Genomic DNA, 11,722 nt, shown 5'->3' on the forward strand with positions numbered 1-11,722 from the left:
TGAGAAGGGAGTCGACTGCACAGGAGAGCTCAGGCCATACAGGGGGCAGAGGAGCCCTTTCAGCTTTGGGCTGGAAGCTCTGAGGTGTCTGAGGCTGAGAGCAGTGTGTTGGGTAGCTGAGAAAGTCAGTAGATGGTATTCTCTTACCAGCTACGGGGCTTTCAGGGAGGCTGTCCCAGGTGTGCTGATGGGGGGCGGGAAGAGTGGGCAAGAGGTGAGTGTCAAGGGTCTCATCTCCCCTGGTTTGGTGGGCAGCAGTGGGCATGGGATGGGGTGGAGTCCGGATTGACACAGGGTGGTCACCTGAGGTGGCTGTGGTGCTTTTGGCAGTTTCCACTGTAGGGCATGTGTGTGGTGGTGGGGAGGGGAGGGAGGGAAGGTGGTGGGAAGGGGAGGGAGAAAATGGGGCGTATGTGTGGGGGAAGGAGGCTAAAACCACACACACACACACACACACACACACACACACACACACACACACACACACAGCCTTCCAGAAGACCCCACTACCTCCTTTGGTTCCCTTCAGAACCAGTCAGAGGAATAAGTCCCAGACGACCCCAGACTGCCAGGCGTGGCTCAGGTGCAAGGTGCTGACAGCATGGTCAGCACTGCCTGGCCAGGGGAGGATGGCACTATTTGGGGACGGGCCCTGCAGGTGTCCAGGCTGGGACCGGCCAGCACCGCCCCAGCCCTCGGGCCTTCTCGCTGGGCCGTGGTGCTCAGCGGTCGGTGGACAGGGGCTCACTCCAAGAAGACAAGGCATCACAGCACAGAAAGTGGGTCCCCCAGTTTATTGGGAAAACAGGGGACAAGAGACCAGAGAGGCAGGGCGGCACCCAGCTGGGCCCCCTTCCAGGGAGGGCGAGCCCTTCTCTGTGGGAGGGGCCAGAGGCTAACACAGCGGAAGGGGAGGGTCCAGGCCCAGGCAGGGGCCGCTTCTGGTAGGACAAGGTGAGCAGAGGCGTGGCTGGTGGGAAGGAGGCGCGTGGTGTACTCTCGAAGCACGAGGGCAAGAGCTACCGAGGCACCGCGCTTCTCAGCTGGAGGTGGGGACGGTGGCGCGTCTGGCAGGCAGAAGGGGCGTCTCTGGCTCTCTCTTGGGGCTGCCTAACATCGCCCCAGGCTGCAGGAGCCCCCTCCACAGGTGGTGTTGAGCTGGCCGCAGGGCGCGCACATGCCCGTGCTCACCGCCACGTTCCCGCTGCAGGGGGCGCTGCAGACGCTGCCGGTCACCGGCCGTGAGCCGGACACGCAGAGGTCCCCGCAGACCACCCCGCCCCGGGAGCTGCTGACACCTGTAGAAACAAGGGCAGAGTCAGGAGGTCCGACTGGTGGCCACCCCATCCGGGCCCCTTCCTTTGGCCTCCCTGCTCTGCCTAAGCCTCCCGGGAAGGACACAAAGGGCCTTCAGCTGTAGTTCTGAAGGCATGGAAGGAACCTTAGCCTGAGAGCCAGGAGCCCCGGGTTCTGAGACTAGTTCTGTTTGTGACCTTGGGCAAGTCCCTTCCTCTTTCCGGGCATCAGCTTGACAGCTTAGGTTCCTTCCTGCAGTGACCTGTTATTCTTTCCCCTCCCCAACCCCCTTTATGCTGTCCAGTTCTTCCTGTGAGCTAAACTCAGTCTCTCCTGCTGCGTGACCAACCTACTCCCATTTACTGGGGGAATTATTATAAACGCTCCCCCCAGTGTTTCTATACACTCATAGCCAGAAAATTCTTGTGGCCCAACATAAAATTTTCCTTTTCAGGGCTCAGGATACTTACAGACATTCACAGCTCCAACACCTTCACACAGCCTGAGTGGGGAAAAGGTAAGAAAGGGGAAGAGAAAGAAGTCAGAATGAGATCCTCAAATTTCCTCTGTGCTGGAATGGATCATCTCAGGTGTATTTCTGGCCTATATTTATGCCTTTGTATAACTTGTAAAAAGTATCTTTCTGGCAGTTGCTGCAATGCCAGGCCACACTCTTTGGCAAGCAGACTATGGGCTGGATTTCAGCTCTGATTTGCTCCTCAGCTGGCTGTCTTTGTGCAGTGCACAGCCTGAACAACCATATGTGGCATACTTGGATAGGTTCAGCTTTAGGAAGAGGAAAGTCCTCTTGGGCAGTCACATGAGGCTAGGGTCACAGTTTGGCCAGCAATTCTACCCTTGGGCAAGGTGACCTCCTAGAAACCAGGCAGGGAGTTTATCTTGCAAGATTTGGGGATGGAATAACTTGAGGGTGTTCTAACTGAGAGAGTGGGTGTCCAGGTTCTATCCTAGCAAGGACCTGGGTCTCTGTGACTCTAGACCTCACAGTGACACTGGCCTTCATTTTTTTCTCTGTATGCTATGTCCAAGTTCCAGTCTTTTGAGATCTGGGATTTCAAGACCCCAGAGTCTAGCTGGGGGTCAGTTCTAAGGACTGACTAGGATATGGAGGAATCAAAGGTGGGCAGATCTATGCAAGTATAATTCCTGGGGCAGCTGGGTTGGGCCCCACCTCTGTTCTTCGCCCTCCAGCAGCCGCCTGTAGGTGGCGATCTCGATGTCCAGGCCCAGCTTGGAGTTCATCACCTCCTGGTACTCCTTCACCAGGCAAGCCATGTCCTGCTTGGCCTTCTGCAGGGCGGCCTCCAGCTCAGCCAGCTTGCAGCGGGCATCGCTCAGAGCCACCTCGCCCTGCTGCTCCGACTGGGTCACTGCGGCCTCCAGCTTGGAGTTCTGGGGGCCCAGAGGAGAACAAGGTGTGTTATGGTCCTGGGTCTCTCTGTCCATTTCCTGGATGTGTCCAGTCTCTCCCCTCCCCCAAGAACAGGCCTCTCCCCGTCATCAGCCAGGTACCCCCAAGGGACTACAACCAAGGACTTTAGTCATGCAAATGGGCTGGAGTATGAATGGTGAGATCCACTGGGGACACATACTGCCTGTGTGACCCTGGAGAGGCCCCAGGCAACACTTACCTGGCACTTGGCATTCTCAACCTCGGCCGTCAGCCTCTGGATCATGCGGTTGAGCTCATTGATCTCCTCCTTGGTGCGGCGCAGGGTCTCCCCGTGCCGGATCACCGTGGCCTTCATCTCCTCACACTGGGGGGAAGCAGAGATGCCCCTGAGGCTCAGATTGCAGTTTCCCACCCACTCAGACACCACAGATGATTGGTAGGTTGTACAGTGCTCAGCCTGTGCAACCATACGTGTCAGCCCTGCCCAGCCACTATAACCTGAGAGCTGTCTGCCCTTCTGTTACCATCTTAGGGGTCAGAATCCCCAGACAAAAGAGGGATTGTTATTATATACCTGGATTCCCTGCCACTGCCATGTCTAGGAGGCAGGTGTCCTATGCCCCTCACCTTGCTGCGGTACCAAGACTCGGCCTCAGCCCGGCTGCGGCTGGCGATGTCGTCATACTGAGCCTTGATCTCGGCCACAATGCAGTCCATGTTCAGGTCCCGGCTGTTGTCCATCTTGACAATGACCGAGGTGTCTGAGATGTGGGCATGGAGAACACGGATCTCCTGTGGGGGTGGGAGTAGGGGAAGAAGAAGCAGCACATTATCTGGGCTTTTCTTCACGTGCAGATGCTGATGCCTATAATCTCTTTAGCCTATTTGGAGCCGAAGTCTCATGTGTGGAGCAGATAATTCTCTGATGAAATTGTATGACTTTATGTACAGATAAGTTTAATTCCTTTTAGAGGGAGACACAACCACTTTTCAAATGCTTGCTTCTGGGATATTTAGGCCCAGGGGAGCCTAGGCTGCGTCCCCCTACCAGCATGCTGTGGGTGCTTCCCAGGGGCCCAGACCCTGCATCAGGCCCGGTTCACATTCTCCTGGCCCAACCCCAGGAAGGAAGTCTATTGGCTGCCAGAGAAAGCGGTTTGAGGCTGTGTGATGCTTTGTGTGGGCTTTGCTTTGCTTTCCCAAGGCACAGCTGTCCCGGGGATTGCACTCTCTTGCCCCTTTCGGTTCTCTGCTCCTCTGCCTCCCTTCTTCTCTCTCCTTGCTCCCCTGTAACCCTCCAGCCTCGAGCCCGGGGCCCCATGTCAGCAGGCCTCCGGGGGCCTGGGCAGGGGGTTGGGGATGCCCACCGTGGCTGAGAGCCCCCTCACCTCCTCATACAGGCGCCGCAGGAAGTCGATCTCCTCGGTCAGGGCCTCGGCGTTGGCCTCCAGGTCTGACTTTCGGAGGTAGGCGCAGTCCACCTCCTGTGTGGGGTTCAAGGGGCTATGAGGCCAGCTGTCCTCAGGGCACTGTGAGGGCTTGGCTGTAGTGTGGTGGGGCAGTGAGGATGGGGTGGCCAGGGACACAGGGTGGGGCTGGGCCTCGGGCACTCACCTTCTTTAGAGCCACAAACTCGTTCTCTGCTGTGGCCCGAAGTGCGACTTCTTCTTCATACCTGAAGTGGGCAGGAAGGACAGGACCTTGCCTGAGCAGCTCTCAACTTGGCCACGAAGCGTGCATGCAAATGAGCTTGATCCCTAGACCCTCTCCCTGCTCGTCCCCTTGCCTCCAAAAGAAGTGGGGCAGGACCAAATCAGGCTGCCTGTCCAGGCCTACTGAGATACCCCGGAGAGCTGAAATACCCACTCTCACATCACCCCTGAGCTTCTCAGTGCGGATGGGAAGGAAGGATCTGGAAGTTTAGCGTGCGCATGCGTGCATGCGTGTGTGTGTGTGTGTGTGTGCGCGCGCACGTGTGCAGAGGGTGGGGGAGGGAGAGGTGCCTGTTTTTCTCACCCAGGTCTGCATTTTCCTTTCTTCTGACCCCTGCCCCTTGCCCCTGACTTTGCTATAGGTAGTGGGGTCCCCTGTCTGTCATTCCCTTCCTGGGCTCAGCCAACAGGAGTCAAGCCTGCCACTTCCCCTTGCTCTGTGGGCAGGCCAGCTCAGAGCCAGAGGCAGGGAGTATGGTGGCCTGGGAAGTTCATGGCTGAGAGTGTTATTGAAAGAAGCTGGCCACCTGGGGGGCTGTGGGCCTTGAGGAAGGTAAGAGAGTGCAGGTTCTTCCCCATCCTCAGGCAGAGTCCCAGCCACAGACCCAGACATGCTCCTGTGCTGGGAGCTTCCTTCAAGCCCTTTCCTGAGCCAGCGCCTTCTAGCACTCACTTCTTCTTGTAGCCCTCCATCACTTCCTGCACGTGGTTGAGCTCCGAGGCCAGCCTCCCGCTGTCGGCCTCCACGCACTCGGCCTCCCTCCTCAGCGTCTCGATGTAGCCCTCAAACAGGGGCTCCAGGTTGCTCTCGCAGCACTTGCGGTTCTGGTAGAACTGCCACTTGGTCTCCAGCAGCTTGTTCTGCTGCTCCAGGAAGCGCACCTGCCGCCCAGAGGCAGAGCCTGAGAATCCCTTCTTACAGGATCAGGGGCAAGAGGTGGGGGGAGGGTGGGGGCGTCCCTGCACCAGGACCTGCAGGTCCCCAACTCTCAGACCCAGAGTCCTCCCTGGCAGGTGTTCTGTCAAAACCACACCACGGCTTAATCGGGTCATCTGGAAGTCCTTCCTGAGAGCTCACTACAGTCTTGTCTAGGCAATTATCTGGTGCCACAGAAAGGGCTAAACTACGCTGAGTCCAGATTCTGCTGCTGCTTGTTAGTAACATGTCCTTGGGCACAGTGTGTCACCCCCTTGTGAAGTGGGAGGTTAATGCTCGTCTCACTAAGAAGGTTTAATGAGCCCTGGCATGAAAGGGCGCCTGTGTGCTGGACAGCTACTATACCAAGTCAGGTGTGATTGTCAGCGTGCAGATGAGTGGGCCGACCTTTTTAGAAAGGCAGACTGCAAAAGGTGAAAAATGAAGTCTGTGCCAATTAATAAACCTTACAACAACAAAGCAATTAGAATAATAGTCACCTGGGATATTAGTGCAGGCATGCTTTATGCTCCAGCCCTTTCATTTTATGGGTGTGGAACTGAAGGCGCAGGGATGTTAACCTGACTGCCTGAGAGCTCACAGTGACAGAGCAAAGACTCAAACTCTGACCTTCTGCTCCACAGGGGCTCTTCTCTCACTGTAATAATGATAGACTAGTGGGTCCCAGGAAAATTGCATGTCCATCTCCCTGCCACAAGGCTGGCCCATGTCCTCATTCAGATCCCCTTGTCTAGAAACTTTGCCTCAACCCTGGTAAATCCTTTCCTAGACCATCCTTGGTGTTTCATGTTGTTAAGAGTTCCAGACTTTTTTGGTCCTTCCTCATGGGTATCTCTCTAGTGTAACTTCTTTCAAGGTTGGCTCTGGAGAGAGAGAGAGCCCTTGCCAGCCCCCGAACCGCTTCCTAGTTGAAGTCTTCTCCCTGGTCCCCTCGTGCCACTGCCACTGAATTCAGTGGGGAAATGGCTGCAGAGTTGAACCGGACCCTGACAAGGGCAGATGGCTTACACTGTGTCTAGACCATATGCTGCCTGCCTCCTCGCAAGGCCCAGAGAGTGGGGACTGTAGCTATTGTTCATCCCTGGATCCCGAGCCTCAGACTTGGACCAAGCGCTCTGGCCCCTGCTCAGAAGCCAAGGAACCATCTGGCAGAGAAACAGCTTTGTGTGATCTATGGCATTCCAAGCAGTCTTCCAGTATTACACCCACAGGCCTGTCCTCGACACAGAGAGCACCACCTTCCCATGGCAACAGCTATTTGACTTCAAATGCATTGACTACCCACATGGCAGCCCTGTGCTCATGAACAGATGTTAGCTCTCAGCACCAAAGTTTCTGCCTCTACTTCATGCTTAATGGGTTTTCAGTTTGTCTTCCCCATCAGATTGGCAGGTCCTGATCATATTCTTGTCTGTCTGTGGTCCTAGAGGTATGAATGCTTCTCCCTTTGGACTGGACTGGGGGCTTCTATGGGCAAATAAATGCCGGCCTCTGACTCCCTCCTCCGAGCCCAGCCTGAGTCCTAAGCATGGAAGGATTCAGGAAGGGTGTGATCAAGGACACCCACCTTGTCGATGAAGGCAGCGAACCTGCTGTTGAGGCACTTGATCTGCTCCTTCTCCTCGTGCTTCACGCACTGCGCATTGGGGTCGATCTCCAGGTTGAGGGGCGTGAGGAGGCTCTCGTTGACCGACACGCTGGTGATGCAGGGCGGGCTTGGCCCGCACACGCCGCCGGAGCGGTAGCCGAAGCTGCGGCCGCAGGAGCCGGCGCGGAAGCTGCCGCAGACGCTGCGGCTGCCGAAGCCCCCGGTGAGGCCGCGGTAGCAGGAGACGCCGCGGTAGGGGGCGGCCGTGATGCAGCAGCGGCCGGGCCGGGGCCCGCAGGCCGACATGCAGCTGAAGTTCCTGGGGCCGAATCCACAGCCCACGGAGCTGAAGCCACAGGTCATGTTGGAGGTAGGAAGGTGTCTGGACAGTGGCGAAGCTGGCTGAGGACGGGGTCCGAGGCTTGTGCTCCCTGGGCTGTGGCAGGCCCTTTTATGCAGCAGGGGCGGCCGGCATTAAAAGGCGCAGCAGAGTGGCAACAGATGCATTTTATTGGCTTGGCATCATCCCGGCCTCTTAAGAGCCAACCCAGCTTGCCTCTTCAGGGTAGCTGTGTCAACAATCCGCAGCCACAGGCCTGTTTCATCTTCAAAGCTATTAACAAGCTTCCTCATTGCCTCTCCCCCTCCCATTGCTGCTGGAAGCAGAGAAAGGGAAGGGGTCCTGGAAGCATCAGTTGGCCTCCACGTTCCGACTACTGTGAATGGATGTAGTGACCTGGGGTGGAGCCTGCTCTCGGAATCCTTTTCTGGAAGGGGCATCACCGAGCTATGGGCCCCAGACCCGTGGCCTGGCCTCAGGGTGGATGTCTAGCCGGTCCCAACCAGCGGGCTATGTCCCCAAAAACCTGTTGTTCTAGGAGGCTTCTCTGTCTTCCTCTGTCTCTCTAAAGCATGTCCCTTTCCCCACTGTCAATGTCAGCTTCTCCTGGCCTGTTCCTACCCAGAGCCTAGTCAGGGATGCCAGTGGGGGTAGAGATTTGGGAGGGAGCATAGTCTCTTTGGGTATTCCTAGGAAGACTAGTCATGGGATGCTAGATGGGACATGGGAGAAACTGAGTCAGAGAGTTCACGAGAGAACCAGGGCTATTCTCCAGAGTTCTGGGCCTCGTTGCTGGGAGACTGGGGGGGGGGGGGCAGGATCGGGAGTGTGGAATAACCCAGAGCTACAGAGATGAATCAGGGAACACTACTTGGAGGTGGGTTGAAGCAGGACTGGGGTGGGGTGGGGATAGGGTTGGGAGCAGATGAGAAAGGAGTCTGGCTCTGATTTGGAGGCTAGACTATGTAATCATGCATTCTCTCATTCATTCAGAAAATTCTTACCGTGTGCCAACTGTGCACGGCTGGGTTCTGGGAATCCAGCCAAGACCTGAGGTGTTTGGAGGTAGGAGAGGGTGGCATGCACATAGGGGCACCAACATTTGGCCAGTGGGCAAGGGGGAGAAGCCACAGGTGGAGAGAAGGTCTCAAGATGCCTAGGTTGAGTCGGGATCTGATATGGGGATGTGTGGGTCCCTTAGAAGCTGAATGAAGAATACTGGTGTGTACGCACCCACCAGGAAGGATGAGAGGTGCTGGAGATGAGGGGAAGGAGGTCACCAGTGTTTGAAATGACATTGCTTCCTCCCCTCTGAGGATCCATGCTGCAAGAGCAGGTGGGGAGCTCGTGTGGTTGTCCTGACAGCCAAGCTCCCATGATTTTCCCCCTCATCCCTTTGGTTTAGGACCAGTGATGGCTTTGGTGGGTGGACAATGGGACCTAGTCCCAGGAGGTGTCTCGAACCCACGGATCTAAGCCAGTAAACCCTTCCAAGAGCAAGTCTCTTGACTGCCTTTGTACTTAAGGATGACTCCTTCGACGGACCTGTTTACTAACCAGGCACAAGCAGATGCTGACCCAGTCTGGGCTAAAAATAGCCCTCCATACACCCTCCCTGGGCTTCACCTTTTGCCCTCTTTACTCCTCTCAGGGTGAGTGAGCCACTTATGTCCCAGGGTGAGGGAGGGTCTGTCCTTTCTGCGAGGGCAAGGGATACTTTCAGCCCCTCCACTTGGGCCCTATGAATAAATTTTCACAGATTCTTATGTGTGGAGTGGGAGCTCTGTGGGTATGGGCTGTGGGATAGGGACTTCCGGGGTGGGAGACACCCAAGAATGCAAGGCCAGGGGGTGAGGGAGGGGCTGATTCCTGCTGAGTGGCCGGTGGGATTTTGGAGCACTTCTGCGGGAGGCATGGCTGAGTGTTTGCTGGGTCACACATCTGCCAGACATCCAAGAAAGCACCAGTTCTTTCTCTCCTTTTGTCTCAGCTGGGACTGCTGAGCACCTGGAAGGTTCTCAATGCGTGTCCAAGGATTATGTGGGATTTATTTCTTGGTAAAATGCTGAGGGATGCAAGGTGGTGAATCTTCCAGGAAACATTTCTCTGTTACCCTGCTGGTCATTGCACCTCTGTCCTCTGACCCTGCTCATCTGTCATAACCCAGTGGGCTCAGTATCGAGTTGCACGCTTCACTGAGGGTCTCTGTGTAAACATAGCCACTTCCCTGGGTTGGGGGCACCATGAGCATGCCCAGGCCCCATCCTGATTGGGAGATGATGGTAGTGTGGACTCCAGAGATAGAAAGGTGTGGCTTGAAGCCCAGCTCTGACACTGACTAGCTTTGTCACCCCGAGCAAGTCCTGTTTCCTCAGTCTCCTTAGCTGTACAATATGCATGGCCATCCATGCCCTGCTGGGCTGTTGGGAGGATTCAGTGGGTGCCTAGAGGGGCAGGTGCCACCCCCACCTTCACCCCATACTAACAAGGTGACTGGTCTTGGGTCCTCAGGGCCTTGCAAAGGGACGGTGTGCACGAGTTGGGCAGTGCCATTCTTGGTAAGCAGAAAACAGCCCAGCAGCTTTACAAGGCAATCATGGCCACATCAGAAAGCCTTAATTAGAGCACCTATTTGTAAGTGGCTGAGAACAAAGAGAATGGCAAACTGGGTGAGCCCTTGAAAATTGACTTAGACAGGAAGCTGACAAAGGGACTGCAGCCCAATAGGCTGCTTCCCTCCACCCGGGCTCCAAGCTGGATTGGTTTCCACCCCAACCGTGGGCTGTAAAGACTCTGGTTGAGCCCCAGGCTGGTTCGGTCGCCTAGGCCTATGCCCTGAGCCTGCCCTTCACACAGCTGCTCTGGGTCGGTCTGGGGGATGCCTCATCCCTGTTGCCTGGAGTGACTGCTTGCCCTATCGTTCTGGTCCTTAGCTTCCTGCCTACCTCCCTGGGGTTGCAAGCACCACTTGGCCTTATTCATAATGGTGGTTTTCTGGTGGGCACCTGCCTGTCCACCGTGCTGCTGACCCACTGATGCTCTTGCCATTTCTTTTTGCCTTCATATTGATGGGCCTTTTAATTTTTGTCCCTTCTTAATGGATTTTTAAAAAGATTTATTTATTTTATATATAGAGAGAGCGAGCACGAGAGGAGGGAGATGGAGAGAGAGAATCCTCAGGCAGACTCCCCACTGAGCGTGGAATCCGACGTGGGGCTTGATCCCAGGACCCTGAGATCATGACCTGAGCCGACACCCAGAGTCAAGAGTTGGATGCTCAATGGACTGAGCCACTTGGGTGCCCCTGTCCCTTCTTAATGGAGTTTTGATAAACAACTCTGTGATGAAAGTTTGTAAGATATATCTTGACGCACATCTCCACTAATTTCTTTAACAAATTCCTGGAGGTGGGATTCGTGGGTCCAGGGGGACTATCCTGGCCTGGGTTGTGCCTGCCTGTTGCTTGCCTGGCTGTGGAAGTATTATTTCTGTGGGGAGGCTGCTTCCGTGAACTAGTAGGACTTGGGAGTCAGGAAGTGTGGACGCAAATGACATCCACTAGCTGTGTGACAAGTTAGTTCATTTCTGCTCAACTTGTCTTGTCATCTGCAAAGCGAGCATTGAAATATCAGCCTCCTGGGGCCCCATGAAGATGCAGCGAGGTGGGGGATGTGAAAGCACAGGGGAGGTTGAGGCTGAGTGCGCGCCGGCCTCCTCCCCGGGGTGGGGCATCCCCTGGGCCTTTGCTTGCCTTTGTTCTCCAACCTTCTTGCCTCTAGCTGTGCCTTCTGGCCTTGAACTCACAGCACACAAGCCTGTGAGCTGGAGCTGATGAAATGTGGCAGCTTCGTGGGCTCCAGAACCATTTACTACACAAGTACTCTGTACCTCCGGGTATAAAGAAGAGTTTAATAGACATCCCTGTCCTCAGGGAGCTGACTGCTTAGTCAGGTAGATCAGTAAATAGGCACGAGTCCAATGGATAGTAGAGTAGTTTTTCAGGGCAGTTCATGAAGAACTGTCAATGGACAGAGTGTGTCTTGTCTTGGGGGCTCAGCAGGAGCTCTCTGTGAGCCGGTGCAACCTGGGGGACTGTGGGAAAGGCCAGCCTTGAGCTGGGCTTTGAAAGACGGAAAGGGCTTGGGGGAAGTCAGAAAGGTGGAGGCAGCGCCAGGCCGAGGACGGCAGAAGAACCCAGGAATATTCAAAGGGCAGAGGATGAGCACCGAGGGAGCTTGGGGGGTGTCCCACCTAAAGGATGAGCTTCGGGTACACTCTCATAAAGCCGGGAGAAGGACAAGGATGCCTATTGTCAATGCCGTGCTTAACATACTAGAATTCCTGGCTCAGAAGATAAATATGCATAAGTATGAGACAAGAACTATTGTTTGCACAGCTACATAGAAGACCAAACAAAATCAACTGATATGCTATC

At 55.5% G+C, this 11,722-nt stretch overlaps 1 protein-coding gene across 1 annotated transcript; it reads right to left on the bottom strand.

Annotated features, from left to right (window-relative positions):
- Positions 1-919: 919 nt before the first annotated feature.
- Positions 920-7,310, bottom strand: LOC118538446 (keratin, type II microfibrillar, component 7C). Its single transcript, XM_036096409.2, has 9 exons — positions 6,927-7,310; positions 5,096-5,304; positions 4,325-4,385; positions 4,099-4,194; positions 3,338-3,502; positions 2,949-3,074; positions 2,489-2,709; positions 1,767-1,798; positions 920-1,298 (listed from the first exon to the last, which is right to left on the bottom strand). The coding sequence occupies exons 1-9, from the start codon at positions 7,308-7,310 to the stop codon at positions 1,111-1,113; spliced, it is 1,482 nt and encodes a 493-aa protein (XP_035952302.1). The 3' UTR covers positions 920-1,110.
- Positions 7,311-11,722: the final 4,412 nt, after the last annotated feature.

Source organism: Halichoerus grypus, chromosome 6 (genome assembly GCF_964656455.1).
Source record: "Halichoerus grypus chromosome 6, mHalGry1.hap1.1, whole genome shotgun sequence".
NCBI lineage: Eukaryota > Metazoa > Chordata > Mammalia > Carnivora > Phocidae > Halichoerus > Halichoerus grypus.

Coding starts and splice junctions, on each gene's coding strand:
- LOC118538446 (XM_036096409.2), bottom strand. CDS start 7,310: ATGACCTGTGGCTTCAGCTCCGTGGGCTGTGGATTCGGCCCCAGGAAC. Junction 2,710..2,948: donor TTGAGAATGCCAAGTGCCAG/GTAAGTGTTGCC, acceptor CTGGGCCCCCAG/AACTCCAAGCTGGAGGCCGC. Junction 1,299..1,766: donor TGTTGGAGCTGTGAATGTCT/GTAAGTATCCTG, acceptor TTGTTTCTACAG/GTGTCAGCAGCTCCCGGGGC.